Source organism: Coturnix japonica, chromosome 1 (assembly GCF_054131305.1).
Source record: "Coturnix japonica strain WE chromosome 1, WE-NBRP24, whole genome shotgun sequence".
In the NCBI taxonomy this organism is placed as follows: domain Eukaryota; kingdom Metazoa; phylum Chordata; class Aves; order Galliformes; family Phasianidae; genus Coturnix; species Coturnix japonica.
This window is the reverse complement of record NC_140663.1, coordinates 166,103,862-166,128,958: the sequence shown is the minus strand read 5'-3', so window position 1 is coordinate 166,128,958 and position 25,097 is coordinate 166,103,862. Positions and strand designations below refer to the sequence as shown.

The 25,097-nt window shown below is 46.8% G+C and overlaps 2 protein-coding genes across 4 annotated transcripts; both read left to right on the top strand.

Annotated features, from left to right (window-relative positions):
- Positions 1 to 1,232: 1,232 nt before the first annotated feature.
- Positions 1,233 to 3,350, top strand: LOC116652777 (uncharacterized). The gene is made up of 4 exons (XM_085538652.1): positions 1,233 to 1,264; positions 1,490 to 1,603; positions 1,755 to 1,873; positions 2,031 to 3,350. The coding sequence occupies exons 1-4, from the start codon at positions 1,233 to 1,235 to the stop codon at positions 2,909 to 2,911; spliced, it is 1,146 nt and encodes a 381-aa protein (XP_085394778.1). The 3' UTR covers positions 2,912 to 3,350.
- Positions 3,351 to 14,816: 11,466 nt separating this feature from the next.
- Positions 14,817 to 24,509, top strand: BIRC2 (baculoviral IAP repeat containing 2). 3 transcript variants are annotated; one of them, XM_015852264.3, is made up of 9 exons: positions 14,817 to 14,946; positions 15,661 to 17,662; positions 17,769 to 17,868; positions 19,033 to 19,111; positions 19,814 to 19,859; positions 20,562 to 20,804; positions 21,922 to 22,176; positions 22,294 to 22,335; positions 23,187 to 24,509. In XM_015852264.3, exons 2-9 carry the CDS (start codon positions 16,789 to 16,791, stop codon positions 23,378 to 23,380), a joined length of 1,833 nt encoding a protein of 610 aa, XP_015707750.1. In that variant the 5' UTR covers positions 14,817 to 14,946; positions 15,661 to 16,788; the 3' UTR covers positions 23,381 to 24,509. The 3 variants fall into 3 exon arrangements, with proteins under 3 accessions (XP_015707750.1, XP_085412313.1, XP_085412316.1); XM_085556187.1 differs by having other exon boundaries at positions 22,294 to 22,366; positions 23,187 to 23,368; XM_085556190.1 differs by lacking the exon at positions 20,562 to 20,804.
- The last annotated feature ends 588 nt before the right edge of the window (positions 24,510 to 25,097 follow it).

The window sequence follows — 25,097 nt, the reverse complement described above, 5'->3', positions numbered from 1 at the left end:
AGCCCTGCCCCTCATCCAGCATGGCAGACACGGTGCAGGCCCTCGGCAACAGTCCTCAGGGGCACTTGGCACTCACCACTGCTTCTGTTTGCTCTCTCCTCTCCAGTTTGCATGCTGTGCCGCCGAGCAGATGTTCATGAGGACATCTGCGGGCCCTTACTGGGCGACAGCGGACTTCGTGTCCACAAGTTTTGCTTGGTGAGTTCCCTTGGGGCTCCTTCCATCTTCCAGCCTGGGATGCTCCCACTTTTTCTTCTTGTTCTCATGAGATCCCTCTCTTTTCTCTTCCACAGTTTTTTGCCGACAGCCTTTATCTGCTCACTCTCAATCAGAGGGCAGTTCTGAAGTTCCCCCTCGATGCCATTAGACGCACAATCGAGGAGGCAGAGCAGAAGGTGAGGATCTGAAGGAATGGGGATGCTTGTGCCAGCACAAGCTAAGCCTGGACCCTGAGGAAACAATGGCAGTCTTTCCATCTAGCACCAGGACAAAGTTCTGCTCCAGCAGATTAAACTGGTGTGCCAGGCGGGTCTGCAGAGCATGACCCAGCAGTGCCTGCATTCTGTGCCCTGCCCAGAGGCACCGTGTTGGCCTCAGAGGCCCTGAGCCTGGTTCTAATGAGTGCTGCTGTTGCTCTTTCCAGCACTGCTTCGTTTGTGGAGAGAAGGGGGCCTCCATCTGCTGCGCAGAGACAGACTGTGAACACAGCTTTCATCTGCCCTGTGCTACGGATGGAGAATGTGTCACACACTTCTTCGGGAACCACAGGTAAGGGCTGTCAGCAACAGCCAAGCATGGGAGGAACGTGCAGGGCTGCTTTCCAGAGCCAAAGCACGCAGCCAACTCTTTTGTGTGATCCTCTCAGCACTTCTCAGCTTACCCATCCTCTCCATCTTCCCCCAGATCCTTCTGCTGTGATCACCGGCCTCAGCAGATAGTGGAGGCAGCTCCAGAGCCAGACACATGCTGTGTCATCTGCCTGGAGCCCGTGGGGGACCAAAACTCCTACCACACCATGGTGTGCAGGGTGTGCTTACAGGCCTGGTTCCACCGGAGCTGCATTCAGGTAGGAGCCCTCCCCTTGCTCTGCACTCACAGCAGGTGCTCAGCGGCGCCAGGCCCCGCTCACACTCTTGCTTTTTGTGTTACTGCTGCAGGGATATGCCATAAGCGCTGGCATTCTGCGCTTCCGATGTCCCGTTTGCAGAGACAGGGTGCGATTCCGGACGGAAATGCACATCCTCGGGATCCAAATCCCAGCCAGGTTGGTGCCTTCATCCCAGCTCTCTAGATACTGAAGCACGAGTGCTGTGCCTGCCACTCGATTGCCCCCAGCAGGCCCAGATGGCCCTTTGCTGTGCCGTAAGTGTTGTCCTCAGCTTCATGGAGAAGCTGGGAATGGGCTTGTGGTAGAAAAGCAGGTATGCCTGTGATCTGCCCTATGCCTTGGGCACAGAGGACTCACCACTTTCCCTCTCTTCTCTGGCAGAAGACCAACATGGGAGGACCAGGAGAGCTATGAAGTGCTGCACGCGCCTCACAGCTGCTGCGATGTGGATGAATGTCAACACACAGAGGGCAGGAAACAAGCAGAGGAAGAGGGGTGAGTTACCTCAGCAGCCCTGTGTGGGATCTCAGCCTCACCACAGGCTGGGGGTAGCAAGGACTAAGCCCCTGAGCTGTACCCGGCACTCGCTGGCTCGCCTCATTTTGTCCTTACAACTTCAGCCTCATTATTTTTTTTTTACCCCCAGGCCCTGGGAGCTGCTCCTTTGCACCTCCTGTGCTGTGCAAGGCACCCACAGAAAGTGTGCCTCCTTGAGCGACAGCACAATCAGCTGGGAGTGTGACATCTGTGCTGCCGCGGACGCAGGTAAGAGGCAAACAGCCGTGTACTGCTGGCTTGGGGCCAGGCAAGGCCTGGCAGTGGGTCCTCAGTGCGGCTTTGCCAGAGTTCCTCTGCCCTAGGAGGGATGGGAACCTCTCCCACCATGGGGACATCCTGTTCACCTTCCTGCCTCTCCTTACAGCCTCCAGTGCCGAGTCACAGCCTGCTGGTCCCAGCACTGCCAGCCAGGAGGAGGAGGGGCCATCAGATAGCTCCCCAGCTCCTGACAACCAGGAATCTGAGTCCACCAGCCAGGCAGCATTGGAGTCATCTCAGAGTCCGCAGATGCCTAAGCGCAGCAGCCTGTCCAGCCAGCCCAGGACAGGACAAAAGAAAAAGCGCGTGAGCATATCCAGCCAGCACCAAGAATGGCATTACCAAGGGAGCAGCCATACTCCTGCTCCAGACGCTGAGAGCAGCACCCACGGATCCACCAGCGAGCAGGAAGTGGGGCACTCCAGCAGCTCCCCAGCGGCTGAGTGCAGACGGCAGTCCAGGCAGCAGGGCACAGGCCGGACAAGAAGCCGCTCTCCGCTAGAGCGTCGTGCCTCAAATTCCTCGAGTCCACGCAGAAGATCTCGTGGCAGCAGATGTTCTGCAGACTCGGGTGCTGAGAACAGCAAGCGCAGCTCTGCCAGCCAGAGGTCAGCAAGGGCTGGAAACAGTAGAAGGCAGAGCACCACAAGCCGCAGGCAAAGCCAGTCCTCCGTACAAAGTCTGGCTTCAAATCCCTCAAGCCAGTCCCAAGGACGCCGTGGCAGCAGAGTTAGTCCAACCCCAGGTGCTGAGAGCAGCACCCAGAGCTCTGCCACACAGGAGACACGGAGGGCCTCCAGGGATTCCAGGGCTTCCCAAAGACGGCGTTCCAGTCTCCTGCAGCGAGGGCAGCCCCAGGAACGAAGCCGTTCCCCACTGGATCGTCGGGCTTCCAATTCCCAAAGTGAGGCTGGAGGAAGCCACAGCGGCAGCCCCAGACAGCGGCGACCATCTCGGGCACGACGCCACTCCCGGAACCAGCCCTGAAGACACTGCAGGAGCAGCCACGTACCACAGCCACGTGCCGACTCCTGTCCCCAGCAGCCATCCCAATGGACTTGTCACGGAGTTCTCTCTACACCTGTGTCCGTGACAGGAGGCAGCAGGCCTGGGAAAAAAGACCAAAAGAAGAGAGAGGGAAGAACAAGAAGTGGTTATGGTGTACGGGCCAGTCCAGCACAGCCCCATGACTAAAGGCAAGAGACTAGTGGGCACCAGGAAAAGCAGTCCACAGAACCAAACATAAACTCTATGCCACTGATTTATGTGATCTTATGATTTGGAATATCAACAACAAAAATCAGAAAACAACAATAACAATGTGGAGTATCAACAACAACAATCAGAAAACAAGAATAACAATGTGGAATATCAACAACAACAATCAGAAAACAACAACAAATTTAAAAAAAAATTAAAAAAAATTAACCCAAAATAGCTCTGATTTGTCTACTTTCTAAACTGGGAGATGAATACTCCAGGTACACTGTTAGTGCATTGAGGATAAAAAATCACAAAGCTTATATGCCATGCATAAGGAGCAGGGCAGATATCTTTATGCAAGCACTTCCAGGAGGACTGGCCAGTGAAGATCCAACCACAGGCTTACAATTAACACTGGCTCTTGGCATATGTATTCAGCTTGATTGCCATATTAAGCTTATTTTGCACAACTGGCTGCACTACACCCAGCCTGGCTTAGGCAGTACTGGGCCACCTTGCTCACCTCCACACCCAGCTCTAGGATGGTGTTCACACCCAGCATGACTGCAGTGACTGCAAGGGGTCCTCTGCTGAGCTACAGCACACTGAGCTGGATCTCAGCACTTCCCTGAGCACGCATCAATAGGTAAAAGACACGCAATCAGACACCTCTGATGCAAGAGGACAGAGAAACAGCACCGACTCACTTCACTGCAGTATCTCCCTACCTTCTGTCACCAGCTGCTCTTTAAACATGGGCCCTCTGGAATCTCTCTTGATGTCGGATGCCAAGACCTTATGTCAGCAGTGCCAACAGGAACCTGAAATCCTCCAGCTGCCCACTGCCCACCTCTTTTTACTCCCAAACCTAGCAGTATGTGCTAGATACATACACACACAAACACTGTCATTACAGCTCTGCTCTCACCAAAACTAATGAAAGTTAACTTGAATTACATCAGCAGAAATTGAGCTCAGTTTCTTTATCAGAGAAAAACTGAAGGAGCAAACATAAAGGAGATACAATGAACTTGCTAATGTACCTACTTCTGGCAGTAATGCTGAAGTACTGCCCCCACAAAACCACTGACAGCCAGACAGTCCGGCCCAGCTCCGTGACTAAAGAGGCAAGGGAATAAATAAGAGTCCCATACGAATAAAATAATTTTTAAAAATATCATAGCTCCATAAGATTTAAAGCACTTCAGGGAAATTGTAGAGCATTACATCATAGTCACAGAATGGCTTCGGTTGAAGGGGACCTTAAAGATCTAGTTCCGATCCCCCTGCCATGGGCAGGGTTGCTGTCCACTAGATCAGGCTGCCCAGGGTCCATTCCAACCTGGCCTTGAATGTCTCCAGAGATGAGGCATTCACAGCTTCTCTGGGCAACCTGTGCCCATGCCCCACCACTCTCTGAGTAATAAAATTCTTCCTAACGCCTAATCTAGATTTCTTCCCTCTTAGTTTAAAGCCTTGTCATATCACTTCCTTCTGGTCTAAAAAGAAGGTAGCTCTCCTGCTTGTAAAGAAGGCTGCAACGAGGTCTCCCCAGAGCCTTCACTTCTCCAAGCTAAATACGCCCATCCTACTCAACTTCATCAGGGAGGTGCTTCAGTCCTTCATTCATCTTTGTGGCTCTCCTCTGGACCCAGCCCAACAGCTCCACAGCCTTCCTGTATTGTGTGCCCCAGGCCCAGACACAGTACTCCGGTTAGGATCTCATGAGGGCAGAGTAGAGAGGGACAATCACCTCCCTCTCCCTGCTGGCCACCCCCCTTCTGATGCAGCCCAGCATATCGTTTGCCTTCCAGGCTGCAGGAGTGCACTGCTGGCTCATCTCCAAGGCTGCTCTCAACGAGTTATTCTCTCGGTTTGGACACATACCTGGGATTGCCTCCACCAAAGTGCAACACCTTTCACTTGGCCTGGTTAAACTTCATAAGGTTCTTGTGTATCCACGTTTTGAGTCTGTTCATGTCCCTCCAGATGGCACCCTTCCCTTCTATTGTGTCAACTGCAACACTCAGCTAGGTGTCATCAGCAAAGCTGCTAAGGGTACACGCAGTCACCTGTCTCTGTTGGTAAAGATGGTGAAGAGCACTGGTCCCAGAACAGCGCTCTGGGGGACCACCACTCATCACTGGCCTCCACCTGAACATAGAGCCATTGTCTCTGGCTACAGCCATCCAACCTATTCTTTACCCACCTAACAGTTCAGCCTTCAAATCTGTATCTCTCCATTTGAGAGATGATGGTGTGGTCTGGGAGCATGTCAGAGGTCCTGCATGAGTCCAGCAGACAACACTAGTTGTCCTTCCTTTGTGCACATATTCCATTGCTCCCATGAAATTAATTTAATGCCAACCTTTTAGCCCTTCTTAAGCAGGGGGTTGGGCTAGATGACCTCTAGGTGTGTCTTCTAACTTCAGTCATTATGTGATTCTGTGAACACAACTCTTGGATTTGTTTTCTGTTTGGTTTGTTATTCTTATGGTTTTAAAAGAAAAGGAAGGAAGCTACTTGACTAATCTGTGCTTAATTTCCACAGGTCTTTTATTATTTTTTTTCTGGCTTTTTTTTCATTTCCTTTAATAGAATCACAGAATCATAGAATGGCCTGGGTCGAGAAGGACCTCAATGATCATCAAGTTTCAATCCCCTGCTACATGCAGGGATGCCAACCACGTGACCAGGCTGCCCAGAGCCACATCCAGCCTGGCCTTGAGTGCCTCCAGGGTTGAGGCATCCACAGCGTCCTTTGGCAACCTGTTCCAGTGCGTCACCACCCTCAGTGTGAAAAACTTCATAGAATCACAGAAACACCAAGGTTAGAAAACACCCACAAGATCACCCAGTCCATTCATCCACCTATCATCAATAGTCCTCACTAGAACATGTCCCTCTACACAACATCTAAACGTTCCTTGAACACCTCCAGGCCTGGTGCCTCCACCAAGTTCCTGGGCAGCCCATTGCACTGCCTGACAACACAGTCAGAGTAGTATTTCCAAATGTCCAGCCTGAGCGTCCCCCAGTGCAGCTTGAAGCCATTCCCTCTAGTCCTTTCACTGTTACACAAGAGAAGAGGCTGGACTCCAGCTCAATACAACCTCCCTTCAGGTAGTTCTAGAGAGCAATAAGGTCTCCCCTGAGCCTCCTCTTCTACAGACTGAACATTCCCAGCTCCTTCAGCCGCTCTTCATAAGGCCTGTGCTCCAGACCCCTCACCAGTTTTGTTGCAGTTTTTGGAACACACTCCAGGGCCTCAATGTCTTTCTTGCAGTGAGAGTCCCAAACTGGACACAGTCATCGAGGTGTGGCCTCACCAGTGCTGTGTACAGGGGGACAATCACTTCCCCATTCCTGCTGGCAGTGCTTTTTTTAATGCAAACCATCCTTCTAATATCTAACCTAAACCTCCCCTGTCTCAGTTTAAGACCAATCCCCTTGTCCTATCACTATCCACCCTTGTAAACAGCTTTTCCCCTTCCTTTTTATACATGCCTTTCGAATACTGGAAGGCCATAATGAGGTCTCCCCTGAGCCTTCTCCAAGCAAGGCTTGAAAATGCTTGATATTGAGACACATGAACCTCCTCCCTGCCAGCCCTTGGCAGTTAGGTCTGCACTATTAGCAAAGTCTGATTAGAGGACAGCACCTTGAATCTCAGATCAGGTGATTTTGTCTTTTGTAAACGTCTTATTCTCTGCGAACGACAAATTCAGTCTCATGACTATCTATCTATTGACTATCGGAATCAAAGTTTATAACCATGAAGCAGTTATAAAGCAGCTGTGTTTATTCGGTGCTGCACACACACGCTGGCTGCAGGGGGGGTAGCCTCTCCTAACCTGCACACTGAAAGCAGGTAAGCATCATTGTGTATAGAACAAATACATGCATATGCACAATATTTCCATGAAAAGGAGTGGTTATTACACTTACTTCAAGGGATTCTTTACAATATTCCACGCCCACTTTATGCCCTGACCTGCACCCCTAATTATTGCTTCTATGGTGCCTCCTGGTGGTCGTCCCAGTGGTCGTGGGGATGAAGGCTGTATGTCTTCCTCACAGGGTACTTCTGACCTTGGTGTAGTTTGAGGAAGTATTCTGGTCTTACCTGGTTCAGTTATCAAGATGTAACTTCTGAGACCAATCAAAAAGCTCCTTGGGTTACAGTTGAGGTACCGATCTTTTCCATTGTTTGTGCTCAACTACCATTACAACAATGGTAACACATTAGCTGGCACTGAGCAGCCTCTCTGGCTGACACTCTGAGTTTCTGGCCCCAAAATGTTTCTATTAGGATTAAAAATAAATAAATAAATAAATAAATAAATAAATAAATAAATAAATAAATAAAAATTCCCCCAAAGCTTTGTTCAAAAAACAACTTGAGTCCCCTTTTGGACTATAACATGTAACACCGAACTTTGGGCAGCAGACTCAGACTCAGTCTGTAGTGGTCCTTATGAATGAGCACAACCAGCAGAGGAGGGAGGGAGGTTTATGGCTTGATCAGTTTGTGAAGAGCATTTCTGTTGGCAATTCGGTATGTAGTTTCAAACCACAGATCAGTTCCCCATTGCTGCACCGGGAACTCAGGCATATGGCTCTTGTCCCTCCAGGAATCAGGGCTTTATTTTGTACACAAAGCAGAAGTTGCTCTTTTAATGCCGACTTTTGGAAGTCAGTGAATTCCCATGTACTGAAGTGACATTTGAAAGCTCTGAGTGGATGATACACTTTCTGATGTCATCGTAATTTTAAACAGAACACTCTGTCACTGTTGTGACCCAATCCCAACATACTCTCCTTCCTTGTCCTTTACCCCAGCTTCTACTGCTCAGAGTGATGCCATACAGTACAGGATATACCTTTGGTCAGTTTGCGTCCACTGTTCTGGTTCTGTCCCTCCCAGCTCCTGATGTACCCCCAGCTCCTCACCAGGAGGGCAGCACATGAAATACAAAAGTCATGGGTTCCAACAGACTAAAGCTACAGACATTACCATCTCCACCCCTTGTCCTTTTGGACCAGGCCATAGGGTTTAACACTGCAATGAACTCCTCCCTTCACCTCTGCTCCAACCTGTGCTTCTCTGTTGGCCAAAGTCCCCTAGAGGTATACCTATTCTAGCAAGGCCTAATCCATGAGCCACCGTCCCTTCAGATATCTACCTACTGTATCATGGAGTTATTCACAGGTGTTTTGAGGTCTGCCCGTTCTGGTGTGGGTTTACCGACAGACCACAACCTCTTCAGAGGCATGGACTTATCCACAGATACATTCATTTTGAGGTGTGACTCTGGAAAGGCCTTGTCCATTGGGCACAGACCCCTCAGAGGTCCCTTCAGACTGTTCTGTTGTATTACTCACAGACACAGAGGCTTCAAGGTAACCTGGCATGGCCTCACCCCACAGACATTGCTGCAGCATGGCTATCTCCATGGCTGCAGACACTTTGGTATGTACACAGTCCACAGTGAACTTATCCGTGGCCAGCGATGTGTTGGGGTGTACATGCTCCCATGTGGACTTGTCCATGGGTCACAGACCCTTGACTTGAGATCAGTCTGGAGTTCCGTGTCCAGTACAGCAGCACAGGAGCAGGGCAATGCCTTGGCCAGCTGCCAGGCCAGGCTCCTGACCACAGCTGTTATCAGAATGTTCCCAGGCACAGAAAGGCAAGATGATAAGGAGTGGAGCAAACAGCAAAAGCAAAAGCAACCACTAACAAGCACCGTCTCTAACATGCAGGGAAGTGAGCCCCATGGCAGGCACAGGAGCCTGTGAATTAGAAGCAAACAGCTGAAACTTCTATAGATTTGGTCTAACACACTGCACACTTCAGTCTGTCATCACCTCGAACCCTTTGTGCCTTATGTGGTTGACAAAAGGTCTCTTGTGGTGTAACCCATAGAATTAGAATGCCTCAGGTTGGAAGGGACCTCAAGCATCATCAAGTTCCACCCCCCCTGCTGCAGGCAGGGCTGCCAACCACTAGTCCAAGTACTAAATCATGCTGCCCAGAGCCCCATTGAACCAGGCCTTAAACACCTTCAGGGATGGGGGAGAAGATCAAAAGCTGCAAAGGTGTGAGAACCCAGGGGTTGAGATAAAGAAAGACAGTTTACCAGGTAAAGCAAAAGCTGTGCATGGAAGTGAAGCAAAGCGAGGAATTCAGTTGGTATTTCCCATCAGCAGGCGGATGTTCAGCCACTCCCAGGAAAGCAGGGCTCACTTGTAGCGGTTTCTAGGGAAGACAAACGCCATCACTCCCATGACACCTCCTTCCTCCTTTTCTACCCCAGCTTTCATTGGGTCACATGCCCCGGTTCTGCCCCCTCCCAGCTCCTTATGACCCTCGGCTGCTCACTGGCAGGGCAGCGTGAGAAGCTGAAACATCCTGGGCTCTGTGCAGCACTCTTCAGCAACAACTAAACCATCAGTATGTGATCAACATCGTTCTCATCTTACATCCAAAACGCAGCACCATGTGAACCTCTATGAGAAAACTCTACCCCAGCCAAAACCATGACACTTGTCAAGACTGTGCATAGCAATAGTTAGTTCAGCTAAAGCTAACTGAAAGCTGTGGGAAGGATCTAAAACTTGCAGAGGGATTTAGGACAATAAATTGAAGGAAATAAGACCTATAGATGTGTTCTTCATTCAATAGCAGGAAGTAACTTTGAGTCAAAACAGACAACTTGCTGTTTAAAAAGATATCTTTGGATAAGGTATTATTAAGGATGAGCAGCTCTGAATTTCAATAAAATGGATACAGCCAAAGAGCAGCCCTTTGATTCTCATGGTATACATGGTTCCCTCTCCCACCTGAAGTTGGATCACTTGAGTATAATCATCTCTTTTGGTATTTTTCATCTTCTTTTCTCTTGCTGAATCTAATTGTCTTCCTATAAACAGAGAATGAAACTTGGAAAAGTCAACAGCTCTAAAATCTAAAAGGGGAAACTATCACAGTACTTACCAAGATTTTCCTGCAGCTCATTCCAACTCATTTTTTATTCTCCTAATAAATAACAATGAAAGAGTTTCTGACTGATTTTAAAGCCTCCACTTAATCAGAGAGGTTCTGATATCTTCTGGAGGCCAATTATAGCTTACAGTAGAATGTCTTCTTTGCACTAAATGTGAGAAAATAAAGCTCGCAACAGATTTAGGTAAACTTTAACATTTACACTTGTGATCCTTTGCGTGGGATGTGCAAAACAAAACTCTGTTGGGCTGCAAAGCCAGCAGAAACTTTCCAGATGTTGAATGTACTGACCTTCAGCATGGGAGCACTGAGTTCTGTGCTGTGGGGTTTTTTGTTCTTCTATTTTTGGCTCAACCATTTGAGGTTACTACAATGAGTCATGGTGCCCTTACTATCTAGATATGATATTTGTCCTTTGTGAGTCTATTTCTTTTTCTCACTTGCTACATGCCCAAATGCGACTAATAGCCTCATTTAAAAAGATACAGTAATAGTTATTGCTGGTCTAGACGTAGGTGCTCCCGTGCTGTGTTTAGTTGGAGTGAAGTGGGAAGCAGTTTTCATTCATGCAGATTATCAAAATACAGCTTGCCTGATGTAATGCCTGCAGGATGTCAGAACTACTCTTCTCTTGGGATTTGGAAAATCAAGTAGGTCCTGACACTTTATCTGGAGTTAACATTCTGTCTCAATCTGACTTACCCTGAATTTCCCTTAAATAGCATCTGAGAAACCACGTGTTGCAAAGAAAAATTGCACACTATTCTTTTCTGGCATGCTAATTTGACAACTTAGATCAGTTTAGCATGCAAAACCCCCCTCTGTTCTGCTGGAAAGGGGTCAATGCTGCCAATGAACTGTGAGTAGCAGCTACTGATTCTAAACTGAAAGTAATTCGCATCAGCACAGCTGACAGAACACATTGCACAGCGGCATTTGAGACCTTTTGGAAGATGAAAGATGTGGACACTGGCTGATAAAAGCTCTTTTTCCTTTTTAAAACAAGCACAGAGTTTTATAGGTGGATTTAGGTTCACAGAAGAGCAGGCATGGGGTCTCCATTCCCTGGCTGGGTTGCATGGCTTCCTAATGAAGTATTGTGAGGCTCTGGAGAAATGTTTTGACACTTGCTCCTAAAGCAGCTTGGAATTCAGATGCTTTATGCAGTTTCTATACAATGACACCCAAGGAGACCATAAATATAATTGAAGTAATACATCTGAAGTTCTAGGGATTATTTTTTCTTCACCTATTTGAATGTTTTCCCCTAAAACATAAATGCAATGAGGGGTACATTCTTGGCTAGATTTAAAGATCAGAACAGTATAACTGAAACTGCAGATTGTATTGTATCTCATCCTTGGCAGCACAGACATGATGAATTTGCTGCTTTGAGCTGCTTGTATCTCTACAGAACATCTGAGATTAAAATCACTGTTAATATTCGCACATACAAGTTAGGGGGTTCCCGCCATGAAGCCGGGTGCATTCAGAAAGACTGAGCTTACTTATGATGTCCCAGCAGTCAGCCCTCTGGGCACATAGGACCCTGTTCGTCAGGATGTGCAGCCTCTTCAAGGACATCCCAAATGTCGCTGCAGGAAGAATTCTTTTGCACCCTTTGCAGCTGGCTGTGGGGCTAAGGTTGCATTTTCTTTGCTGCCCGGAGTGTGACAGCGGGACCACTGATGGTGGGCTCACTTCCCCATTCCAGGAGATAGGTACATTTCTGTTCTGAATTGTGGTTCTTCATCTGGGTGGGCTGGGATCCCATGGGAGGATTATTGGTAGAGAATGGCAAAGAACAGATAAATAGATTAAAGAGCCTGAATGTCAGAACCCTCCTGACATGGCAAATGGGTAACCAATTTCCTGTGATTCATTCTTCACAAAAGCAGCTTTGTTGCTTGGGATGCATGGTCCTCATGGCTGTTATCGAAGACTGAGGATGCCTGTTGCTTAAATCGGTAACAACTGTCTTTGCTATGAAAAGGTGTCTTCCTCTCACTCAGGACATTTTCCAGCTTTGCTTCCCCAGACAGAGACACCATTAAAGGAAGATGTCTTTAGAGCTGTGGAAACAATAAACTGGAGAATAGACCAGAAGAGAAGAATCACAGCATGAGGAGATTTACATTCATCAGGGCCCCTGGAGAAGATTTCTGGATGTGCAGTTGGTATCAGATACTTCTTGGGCTGTCTGACCTACTCATTGCTGGCATTCTTAATGCACATATGCTGCAGGGTCACTGTGTTCCGCCTCCAGAAACCAGCTATATCACCTTTGCTATTTCAGTCAACGCTGTCATTAGGTTTATTTTCGCAAGCGCTGGTAATGTGGCAGTCACGCTTTTATTAGCACTGTGACCTCTATGAGCGTATGGGACTTGCTCAGAAAGCAAAATTCCCTTTAGCTGAGCTTTATCAGCCTTTTTTCCCCTTCTCCAGAGCAAAGAATGTGCAGACTAAAGCATCTTGTTTATCAGTCCCACCGTGATCTTTGAAGTCTGAGGCAGCAGGTGAAAGGGACAGCCCCATGGTGCATGCCGTGCCACAGGCTCAGAACCAGAGTTCAAGCCTACTACTGTCAGCTTGTGTCCATCTGAAGCATTGCTGTGCTTCTCTCCCTGCCTTTGGAGTTTCCTCACCCGATGCTGAAGCCAGACTCAGGATGCTGCTGATACTGCATCACACCTCATGAATTTCAGACCTAAAAATAAACCTTTAGATATCTCTGAGTTCACGTCCTTTGAAGACTGGACCATCCATCACTGCGGAGGCAGGAAAAGATCCCTCGCCTCTTTTCCTTGTAAATGCAAAGGAAATGCTGGGAAAGGAGGAGTAGGGGAGCTGCTATAATTCACAAGAGTCAGAGCAAGCGAAAGAAGGCTGGCAGCTCAGGACAGCTGCACTATTTCTGCTTTTATATACGCTTTAGCCTGCTTCTCCTTTCCTCCCCCTCCCTTCTTCCTTATTGCAACATGATGCTTGCCTAGCTGAAAGGCAGAGCCTGAAACTGCCTGCCTGGAGGCCTGGGAGGGGAGGAAAGGGCAGTTTCTATTGCAGGATCCATAGGAGGCCAAAGGGTACGGAGGAGCAAAGGGCAGGGATGTGGCTGGGGTGGCACAGGCAGGAAACTGCAGGATGGAGTTAAGGAGGAACACTGAATTATTTCGCTTTGGGAAAACATTTGGTTAAAAGTCAAGAAGCCTCCTGGAATGGATAGAAGTGGATTCAGTATAACTTCATTTGGGAATGAAGTTATGGAGCATCACCATCTTGCCCCATGAAAGCAGAATTCAAACCATACACACACACAGACACACGGAGCTCAGTTCCTTATGTGATACTGAATTCGCTGTGTCCAATAGATACGAAATCCCACACCTGATCCTCCTTCGGAGATGGCACTTCTGGAGCCAGCTCCATTTTTCCAGCAGCAACGTTGTGAAGGTCAGAAGTTTCCTTAGGGTGACACCTTGGGGATCTGATACTTTACTTGTACAAAGCTTTGTCTGAACTAACCGCTGAAACGAGAAGTTATTCTGGAGTTAAGTGAAACGTGATGGTGTTTTAGTACTACCTGACTGCAGCTACACATCCGAAATCTGACATACGACGAACGTCATCACACATGACAAGAAATTCAAACCCAAACGCAGAAAAGAGATGATTCGTCCACAGATCCACCTTACTGGAACAGCCATAAGGGATTACCCGGCAGTGTCATAGTGAACCCTTCAGCAATGCCGGCCGCGTTGCTGTGCTGCAGCTCTGGGCTCCATCACTCAGTCCCCACACGCACCAAGCGGGACTTTCTCATCTTTTACTCACGGTTTCTCCAGAGTTAATGTCACACCGCAACCCCCCAGCTCCGCCTGCGGAACTTTTTCAGCTTTCTGTACGTGCTGACACACGCTGCTGGAAATTTGCACTCGGTTTTACCTTCCTCCCGTTGTTCCCCCTTCAGTGACCGAAGGGCAGGCGGTCACCACACACCCCCTCCCTCTAATGCAGCCTGCATTAGGCAACGCTGCAAAGGAAAGGTTGAACAGATTTGCAAGATTTGTGCAGAAGTAGTTAGCACGAGATCATGACTGTCCAACATCCCACAGCCCAGAGTATGTGTGAGCCAGGGTAATTTGTGCAGGCTCTGATCACCCAAGTTTCCAAAAGAAATTACTGTGAAGTACTGACATCATGAGGAGTGGTGGTGGTGATGGGTTTATGGTTGGACTAGATGACCTTGGTGGTCTTTTACTCCTCTGTAATTCTATGACTCTAACAGAAGGTAAAAGGGGAAGGTACGAAGGCACCGGCAGCCCCTGAGGAGCACACAGCAGGACGGCACGGCCCGGCCCGGGGGCACGGCTGGAAAGTCCCGCCCGGTGCGCAGGGGAAGCACGTCCCGCTCGGGGGAACCCCGTACCAACAGGAAAGCACACGGCGGCCCGCCCAGCAGCACCGCTCCTCCATGTGCAAACGGGCCGCGGGGACACGGCGGGGACACGGCGGATCCTGAGGGGGTTCGTACAGCTTGGAGGGACGGGGAGAGGGAGCCGTGCCCGGAGCGCAGCGAGCAGCGATGAGGACGAAGGGCTCGAACCGCCGCCATGTCCGGGACCAGCCGGAAAGGAGGCGCCGCCCTCCCGTCATTGGGCACATGCGCAGCTTTAGGCTGGGGCTTTCCGGCCGCTTCCCGGCCCTGACGCTCCCGTCGGAGTTCCCCGGGCCGGGGGCCGCCCCTCAGCGCATATAGAGCACGGCCGGGCCGGCACGGAGCAGCCAGCGGAGCCCGCGGGGGAACGCGGTGAGTCCGGGGCTGAAGCGGCGGGGTCGGGCTGAGGGTGGCGGGGAAGCCCGGGCCTGGGGGCGAGCGAGGGGGGGCGGCTGGAGCGTAGGGCGGCTGTGGGCTCCGCTGCTTTTCCCCCTGGAGTCGCTTTCCTTAGGCCGGAGAACGGCCGAGTTCCGTGGCGATGCTTGTCGGGCCGTGGCTGCTGCAGGGGAGGGGCCGGTGCTCGGCCTGGCTGCTCGGTGTTGCGTTAGTTTGGCGGTGAGCGGTGGCCGCAGTCAGGACGGAGGGGTTTCCCGGGGCTGTGTCAGCGTGAGCCGATGTCCCGGTGTGACGCCTGCCTGCAGGGCTCGTTGGATTTCACGGAACGAGGGATTCTGGTGGTTTTAATTTGGCGGTGTAATGAAACTGAATCCCTTTTGCTGGGGGTTGTGCGGGCTTAAGGCCGTCTAAGCGGCCGTACCTTCCTCAGTACGCGATGTTCCTGCAGTTGTGCAGCGGCTCCATCCGTCTGCACACACTGCTGTGCTTAGATAGGGCGCTTCTGCATGTGGCTGGGTAAGGGAGAACTGGGTAAGGGCCCTCCTGTGCCACAGCGCATTTCCTGCAGGGAACGAGCTGGCGCTTTAGAGAAGCTTGCTCTGCAGTTTTAGTGCTTCTGTTTGTAGCTTCTGCTTATCTCGCTGTTGCACGTCATGTGTTTTGAAACGCTCCTCTCTTTTTCTTTCACAGGTTTCGTTCTGCACAAAAGCATTGATTGAAATTATAAGCGTTTCCAGTTTTTCCTTGTGAGCAGTCGGTACCAGCATGGAGGTGTAGGCACCTCAAACGGGACTGAAGTCTGGACTCTGGGAGGTAGTTCTGTGCACAAATAAAGAAACTAAGGCTGTTTTCTTCTTTCACCCCAGGGTTCTGTTTGCTTTATGAACATGGCATACAGAAAAGCCTTAATTTATCACTGTAAAGTGTTATTATGTCCCAACGCAAAGCAATTTATTTATGTTAAGGGTGATAACTGTGTACTTGTAACTAAGGCGCCAGGTTAAAACTGAAACACTCTGTTCATTCTGTGCTGTTATAGATAGGAGAGCCTGGGGCTGTTCCAGGCTCATTAGTTAAGACAGCTCAGCCTTGTCAGAGGCAGCATATAGGTTTTATTACATCTCATAGCTGAGCTTAATATACATGAAGTTGACTATAAACTGACTTCCAGAGTCTTAGCAGTTCTTAGAGCAATATTCACGTGTCGGGTATTTCCGGCAGTTCAGTAGTAGCAAATAGAGTAGATCAATTCAGTGATGTGAGTTCAGGAGATTCCTAATGAGATTTGTGAACTGAAATCTTGTGTTTATGTAGTTGATCAGCTCCCTGGGGTGAAACAAGTTTTAAATCACTTGGCGCTATTTTAAACTGGGAAATACTATGTGTCTTCCACCCACGCTTTTAGTTTCTTTATTAACAAAAGGATTTTGATAAACCCATTTGAGGCTTTCCCCTCAGGGCCCCAACCCTCCTGCCTGAGTGATCGATACTGCTCTCCCAGATGCACAGCACAAGGAAGGTGAACAGCGTGACTGTGTAGCACAAGGGAAAGTCCTCTTTGACATACCTGTACATGTCAGTGGGATGGATCAGCTTTTGCACTGCAAGTAGTTGTGCAGATACAAGTAGGAGAACCAGGCAAAAAAAGCCTGATAGTCACAACTGATTCTATTTGTACATGCATTCAAAGTTACACCTAAATATGTCATTTCCAGGTTCTTAATTTGTACAGGCAGGGGTTACTCAGAATTGCCTTTAGTGCACACAACTACCTCCCAGAGGAAGACTTGTCCCATTTTTTTCCAACGACAGTTCATTATGAACGTGATGGATAGTAGCCCTTTGTTGGCAAGTGTGATGAAGCAGAATGCTCAGAGTGGGGAACTGAAGTACGACTTATCTTGTGAGCTCTACAGGATGTCAACATTCTCTACTTTCCCTGTTAATGTGCCGGTGTCAGAACGAAGGCTTGCCCGGGCTGGGTTTTATTACACCGGTGTCCAAGATAAAGTTAAATGCTTCAGTTGTGGCTTAGTGTTGGACAACTGGCAGCCAGGAGATAATGCTATGGAGAAGCATAAACAGGTGTATCCTAGCTGCAGTTTTGTTCAAAACATGCTGTCGTTTAACAACCTTGGACTGTCCACTCATTCTGCCTTTTCTCCTCTGGTCACAAGCAATTTCTCACCATCTCTACGTTCCATGCCTCTTTCTCCAAGCTTTGAACAAGTTGGCTATTTCAGTGGCTCTTTTTCCAGTTTTCCTCAAGACCCAGTAACTACGAGGGCTGCCGAAGACCTCTCACACTTAAGATCTAAGCTTCACAACCCTTCCATGAGTACAGAAGAAGCGAGGCTGCGCACTTTCCATACGTGGCCCCTAATGTTTCTCTCGCCCACCGATCTGGCAAAAGCTGGACTTTATTACCTGGGGACAGCAGACAAAGTTGCGTGTTTCACCTGTGGCGGTCAGTTGAGTAACTGGGAGCCAAAAGATAATGCCATGTCAGAGCATCGGAGGCACTTTCCTAACTGCCCTTTTGTGGAAAACCTCCTGCGAGACCAACCAAGTTTCAATGTTTCCAACGTGACCATGCAAACTCATGAAGCTCGTGTTAAAACATTCATTAACTGGCCAACTCGGATTCCAGTTCAGCCTGAACAACTTGCAGATGCTGGTTTTTACTACGTAGGTAAGAAAACCTGATGTCTCTGATGTCATTTATGTTGCTACATCAGCATCTGCTTTAATGTAAGTTGTGTAAATGGTTGCTAGATATGTCACCTTGTGTTTTAAAGGCCGCAACGATGATGTCAAGTGTTTTTGCTGTGATGGTGGCTTAAGGTGCTGGGAATCTGGAGATGATCCATGGATTGAGCATGCAAAGTGGTTTCCAAGGTAACTTGCAAATTCTTTATCACAGTTGGTTCGCATCCTTACTGTTAAAATAGTTTTAATTCCGACAGTTATGTACCACGCCAAATGTTTTTATTTTAGCCATATGGTGTACAGAGTATCATTTGGTTATACTTCATGTAAAAACTCTTGATGTGCTAAAGTGGGTTTAAATCAGTTCTTCATGAAGCATGATATTTAATGCTTTCCACTTCATGACTAAAAACTATATGCATCCCCAGATCACTGTTAGTAAGTGATGCTGCATTGCTGATGAGCACAGCTTAGGTAAGAGAAGCTGTCAGGCTGAGGAGAAGAGCTGCTGAGGAATGAGGTGGAGCGGACTTTGAACTTTGGTCTAGTTTTATGCATGTCTTGAATGCTCTTGAACCTGCCTTCCAGCAAGTAGTTTAGTCTCTTAGGTATAGAAAGGACTGCGAAGACTTCAGTGGCTGTGAACATGTCTTCATTGGAAAAATGATAGAAATAACTTCTGAATACATTGCCTGGAACTAAACAGCAGCTGCTGCCTGTGCTTGTGGATATCTCCACCTCCGTTAATGACAGAAACAGCTTTCCTGAAAATGAATGCAGCTAATATGAAATCCTTACACTGCAGATCTCCAGCCAATCTTTCACAGGCAATTTACCTGCTCCTGTTGGACTACAGGATGCATATATAATTAAGTGAAGCCTTTTGTTTCTGTGCTTAAGAAGAGATAAAACTCTGAATTCTTGAAGCAGATCTGGCTTTGGTAGAGGAGTTGAGTTCTCTGAATTTCTGAATGATTTGAGTAGGAGATAAGAGTGATGAGATGTGGTTAGAAACAGTTTTTCATTGCAAATGCAGCGATACTGACGTGCTGTCATATCTCATGAAGTGCCATATTGACTAGAAGTAGTAGCACATGTAGAGCTGCTGCATTTATGTACCTAATCCTGCTGACTGCTGAACGTCACGGAAAAGCTTTGTCAAAGTGTGACCAGACACCAGACAATGTCAAGCTTAGTTTAGAGAACTCTGCACCCAATGAAAAGGAAGAGAAACATGCATTTGATTTATGCTGGGCTTTTGTAGGTGGTTTCATTCTTCTACGTTTTTATTTTTTTATTGTTTCCATTGGGAACCAGGAAATGTAATAAATTATGTTTTTGCCAATGTTTCAGGTGTGAGTATCTGCTCCGTGTGAAAGGAGGAGAGTTTGTAAGCCAAGTTCAGGCCAGGTTTCCTCATCTTCTTGAACAGGTAAACCTTAGAATTCTGTAACTGCTGTTTTCCCTTGCTGAATAGTGCTGTGCTCTTCTGGAGGGTCCAGTACCTCCTTCTGCCTTCTATATATGTTTCAGCTAGGCCTATAACATGGTAAATGCTCTTTATGAGTACAAAAGACCAAAATTAGTGCTCAACTTTGGGTAATGGGGCTGAGGATTAGAGTTCACCCTGTACAGGGTTACTCACATAAGGAGCGTCATGGGAAATTAAAAAGTAGGCGGTTAATGTTATAGTAGTAATTCCAAGGTTACAACACTCAGCCATTTACAGACAATCCTTTACTACTCGTTATGAGGCAATTAGATCCTTTGAACCTCAGTGTCAGGAGAAGGAAGTTCTTATTATGCAAGTTCTGGCGAATAATGCAAATCAGCGGCTGCTGTTTGAGAAACTGGTCACAGGCAATTCTAGTAGTCTGTGCTGCTTCTCACATGAGTTACATTTATCTGCAGGTCTTCTAACAAGAATAAGCTGAGCTCTTCACATAGGTGGTCAACACTAACTATATATTGGCTATCTACAAACTCAGACTTGTGTAACCACATGTCAAATCCTTAGTGGATGCTGTTCAGTTAGAAAGCTTAGCATGACTAATGAGAGGCTACTGTGCTGGTGTGGTGTATAGCAGGGAAAAGCAATGCTTGGATAGTAATATAATTCCATTGTGTTCCACAGCTCCTGTCAACTTCTGATACACCTGTAGATGAAAACATGGATCCAAGTACGTATAACACGGGAAGCACATTGTCAAAGTTCCTCAGCATTTTGTGTACATAATTACTGGATCTATAAAACTAATTTGTTTAGCAATTCTTAGACTTGCTTGGGAATAGCAGAGTTATAGTTGTCTATGTGACTTTAGAGAAGCTACTTCTGGAGATTAGAACTTGGTGGAGCAGTTGCTTGAGGGTGTCATGATGTTGTACAATTCCATTGTTAGGCATGTAGCTGGTTAAAAAGGGAACTGGGCAGCAGAGATCAGGGAAAGGACAGGACAGGTGATAAAGTGAAGTCTTTCAGTTTCATAGTGAGTGGAACTCCAGTTATGGTGGCAATAAACTCCTCACAGAGAGGTGAGTAGGAGATAATGCTGCATTTCCTGCTGGTTGAGGACAAAGACTCAGTCCCAGGTGCCTGGTGCTTTGTAGGTTGAATGGGAAGTATTTGTTGAGAGCTGAAATAGCATGCACTGCAAAGAACTGAATTCAGAGTCCAGGTTGATTGTGGATTCAGTCTAACTGAATCTAAATAACTTGTTTTGGTCTTTAAAACTAATTGCTAAAAAGCCTTTGAAAGAGCCTTACCACTGAAGTAATGAGCTTTTATAATATATAGGTTTTGCATGTAGATAATGTTGATGACTTGTTGGTTGTAGGAGTATTCTGTTCTTTTTGATGAACACTGACTTCTTCTGTTCTATTAGTTATTCATTTTGAACCTGGAGAGAGTCCTTCAGAAGATGCAATCATGATGAACACTCCTGTAGTTAAAGCTGCCTTGGAGATGGGATTCAGTAGGCGTCTAATAAAGCAAACAGTGCAAAGTAAAATCCTGGCCACTGAAGAAAACTACAAGACTGTTAATGATCTTGTGTCTGATCTGCTCACTGCTGAAGACGAGAAGAGGGAGGAAGAGAAAGAGAGACAGTTTGAAGAAGTGGCATCGGGTACGCATAGGGTGAATAAAAATGAAAGCGTTAGGGGTTTTGCATTGTTCTGCTTTCTGGCTTGACTTTTGTAGTTGTTTTTTTATTCACAAAGCAGTTTAATTTAACTTGCTGTTAGAATCGACTTCCCTAAAAGCATTGTCTGTCTGTATAAGACCAGCAGTCACAGTGTTAGTTCTTTCCTTTCCGGGAGTATGTTTTTACAGGTACTCGAGTTTAGAATTGCCTTATTCTCTCCACAGGAGTAAGGCCATATTTTAATAAATCAGTGCTCTTATTTTGCTGTTAATCAAATTTAAGCAAAATACTTCAACTTTTTTCTTTTGTCGCCTTCCAAATTTGTCTGCTTTTTATTAGTGAGTCAGTGTAGCCACCTCCTAGAAGAGGACACAAACTCTTACTAACTTAAATTCTGTAGGATCACCAGAGGCCAAGGCTTTTTTTGTCAGGCTTTGTGTCCCACTCAGCTGTGTAGGTCAGCTATCAGCACTGTTTATTTGATGCACCTTTAGTATTTGCAGTTTCTAGACTGTGTAATTTTTTCAAAGCAAAAACCTGTTATTTTAGAGACTGTGAAGTAGTAAAACCAGATTTCTCAATTGTAGGTTGAATTGTCTTCTAGCCTGCTTGTGCATTCTGTCACTAAAGCAGGGATGGCTTCAGCCATTGGATCTTTACAGGAATGACGTGGGTTTTTTATCAGTTGTATGTGACAGACCATTTAAACAAAATCCACAAGTCTATTAGTGCTTTACTTCTCATTTTCTTGCACATAATTCTGTTGGGTAACTCTTAGGAAAGGTTGCTCCCATCTACATGTCAGCTTATCAGTTCTCAGCATTGCTGTTATGCCGAAGATATTCTTGCCAGTGTGAAATTAATAGGATACCCTGAAACACTTTCATCCAGAGGTAGGAGCAGGAGAGTTTCCTTAGTGGAAAACACTTCAGCACTGTTTGTGGCTTTCTTACGCTTATTGTGTGGGTGAACACAGCTAAAACGTTGAGGTCTTTTTCTGATGATCTGTTGAATTTGAATATTTTGAATAGAGTTGAAAGAATGTGTTTAAAATGCACCTTGGATTCCTAACAAACATGTGATCCTCTCTGTATTCCAGATGATTTGTCCTTAATCCGGAAGAATCGGATGGCTTTATTCCAACGTTTAACCTCTGTGCTTCCAATCCTTGGGAGTTTACTTTCAGCTAAAGTGATAACAGAACTTGAGCACGATGTCATTAAGCAGAAGACTCAGACGCCATTGCAAGCAAGGGAACTGATCGATACAGTTCTAGTGAAGGGCAATGCAGCAGCCAGCATATTCAGAAACTGCCTAAAAGATTGTGACCCTGTGCTTTACAAAGACTTATTCGGTATGCCATTTTTTTTCTTAATGATTGTCAGTTTATCAAAGGCTTATCAAAGCTGTTTAAAATTTGCATGCTATTGGAATATAGAGAAATAACTTGAATGTTTTCCTCTTATTTCAGTGGAGAAGAGCATGAAGTATGTTCCTGCAGAAGATGTGTCAGGTATCTTAAATTCTGCTTTCTTAATTTAAAGGTATTGCAGGACATGTATTTAACATCCTCAAAAGAGAAGAATTTGTTTAAGAAATGGGTTTTATTCTGCACCCTCTCCTTGATTGTCTTTAGTAAGACATGTTTATCTGGAAGTTAAGTGTGAGCAGTCTGTCTGCCTTAAGCTTTGCATTGTGCTTTATGCAGGTACATTGCACTAGGAGGTAGAGTTTTCTGGAGCTTGAGAATTCAGGCACTTGCTGGATTTGAGCCTGGTACAAACTCTCATTCAGGTGTTTGGTTGAAATTGGGCAGTGATTAGTAGGTTGGCATTTCACAGCAGATATGATTTCTGTTTTTCCAAAGTGGGTTATGGCTGTCCTAAGATCTATCTTGGCCAACAGCTGGATAGAAGAATTCATCAGACTTGAGTTAGTTTGCTCTTGTTCTTGCTCCTGTTGTTCAGGTGTTGATGAAATTTAATATGTTAATAGACTGCATTAAAGTATACAAGCCTGAGTGTAGCTCACTTGCATCAGTCACTGTATGCTGTGTTTCTGTTATCTAAACATGGAGAGTACAGCATATGCTACAATATAAACAAAAGGCTCAAGAACTGGAGCTGGTCGCCAGTCCCTGAGCTGTTTATTGTATCACAGGAATGGAAACTACAGACTAGTTGGCTCCTTGCACGCCAGTTTCTGAGCTCTGGGAGATGTGCTTCTTTCCATGAGTACCTTTGCCTTCTATATATAGTGAATATGGATAGTCACATTCCGTTTCACTCTTTATTTCTCTACTTTCAAAGCAGAATGCATTTGTACTCAGGCTTTTTAACAGTTCTTTTTTTCTTTCCCCCCCAGGTTTACCTATGGAAGAACAACTGAGGAGATTGCAAGAAGAGAGAACGTGTAAAGTTTGCATGGACAAAGAAGTTTCTATTGTTTTTATCCCGTGTGGGCACTTAGTGGTATGCAAAGAATGTGCTCCATCCCTTAGAAAATGCCCTATTTGCAGGGGAACAATAAAGGGCACAGTTCGAACATTTCTTTCGTAAGGAGGGGAACTTGCAAAACAAGACAGATGACAGAAACATTTTATGCTCCAACCAGCAATGTCTTCAGGATGGGAGAAATGTGTTGCAGAAGATGATGAATCTGCTGCCTAACACAGTTGTGTAACAGTGGAGCATATCAACATAATGAATATTTTGGGTCTTGCTTGCCAAAGACAATTTCTATTTATAACACTAACTCAGTGCTAAGATAATGTTTCCTTTAATAACACAGAACCCCTCTGGGCAGGTTTCTAAAATGGAGCTTTGCAGAACTCTTTGTCATGCGTTTCTTCCTTATGGATATGTGGTGGGCTTATCTTGCCCTCTCATTCCTTAGCGAGGTGGGGCGAGAAGGTGGGATAGAAAATTCCGTGGGTCAAGATAATGAGTGGGGGATGGCTCAAGAATTCCTGATGTAGGTAAAATAGACTTGGTGGGACGAGGGTGAATTTAATTTATTGATAGTAACTGTGGAAGAGTGAGAACTAGAACATTGTCCACCTGCTGGCAGGGCGTCCTCTGTGAGCTGTAGGTTGGATATCTGCTCTCTCATGGTCCTCTGTGGACTACAGGGGGACAGCGCCTGCTCCACCATGGTTAGGGCAGTCTGCTCTGGTGCCAGGAGCTGCTCTTGCCCTCCTCCTGCATTGACATTGGTGGCTGCAGGGCTGTTTTCACTCATTTTTCTCCAGCTGCAGTTGTCTAGAGGTATTTATGCTTTTTTACATCTGCTTTCACATGTAACCAGCATTGCTCATTGAATTGCTTTTGGCCAGCAGTGAGTCCCTGCTGGAACTGGCTCAGTCTGTCAGCCTGTGGTCTCTTCTCCCAGAGGCCATCCCTGTAAGGTCCCTCTGCCTCCAAAGTCTTCCCATGTAAAGCCAGTGCAGGATGTGAGGAAACAGTTCAGAGGGATGTTCTTTGATAGTGAATTTCAGCTACTGTTCTTGTTCTGTTTTGGCTCCTTGTAGACAGGGGGAGAAAATAGGCTGATTGTTGAAGGAAAAGCAAGACTTTAAGTTTTGATTGTGTTGAGATATTTGTGTAATGTATATTAATAGATATTTGTGTAATGTATATTAATAACAGTTTATATGAAGAATGAATTAAAATATTTTTACTTAGCAAATGAGTGCTCGTTTATTCTGTTCCCATTGTTGGCTTTGCTCTGTTGGCTGCACTCACTCAACTCAGGAGTTTGGGCTTCTTTCAGTTCTGTGGTCTTGTCCATCTGAACTGTAGATTAACAAAAGCGCCTTTGTCAGAGTCTTTCAAGGAAACCTCTGTGTCTCCTGACTCTCCACCTGCCATCTAGGGAAATCTGTCTGCTGGGTCCCTGCGTGGACTGAACTGTATGTTGTATTTCTAGCAAAACTGCAGCCACATCCTTCTGGGGGCACCTGGAGGCAGGATGGACCCGTGGGATGAAGTTGAAAAGACAAAGTGTTGGGTCCTGCGCTTTGGCCACAACAACCCAAGGTAACGCTACAGGCTTAAGGGTAGAGTGGCTGGAAGACTGTGGAGGCGAAGGATCTGGCAGTTGGTTGATGCTCGGTGAACGTGAGCCAGCAGTGTGCCCAGGTGGCCAAGAAGGCCAATGGCATCCTGGCCTGCATCAGCAATAGTACAGCCAGACAGTACTTTCTATTGATGAAGGTGGAGTCCGCATGGGGAGCAGGAGCCAGGCTAACACAGTGCTGGTGTGGGAGCCCTGCTT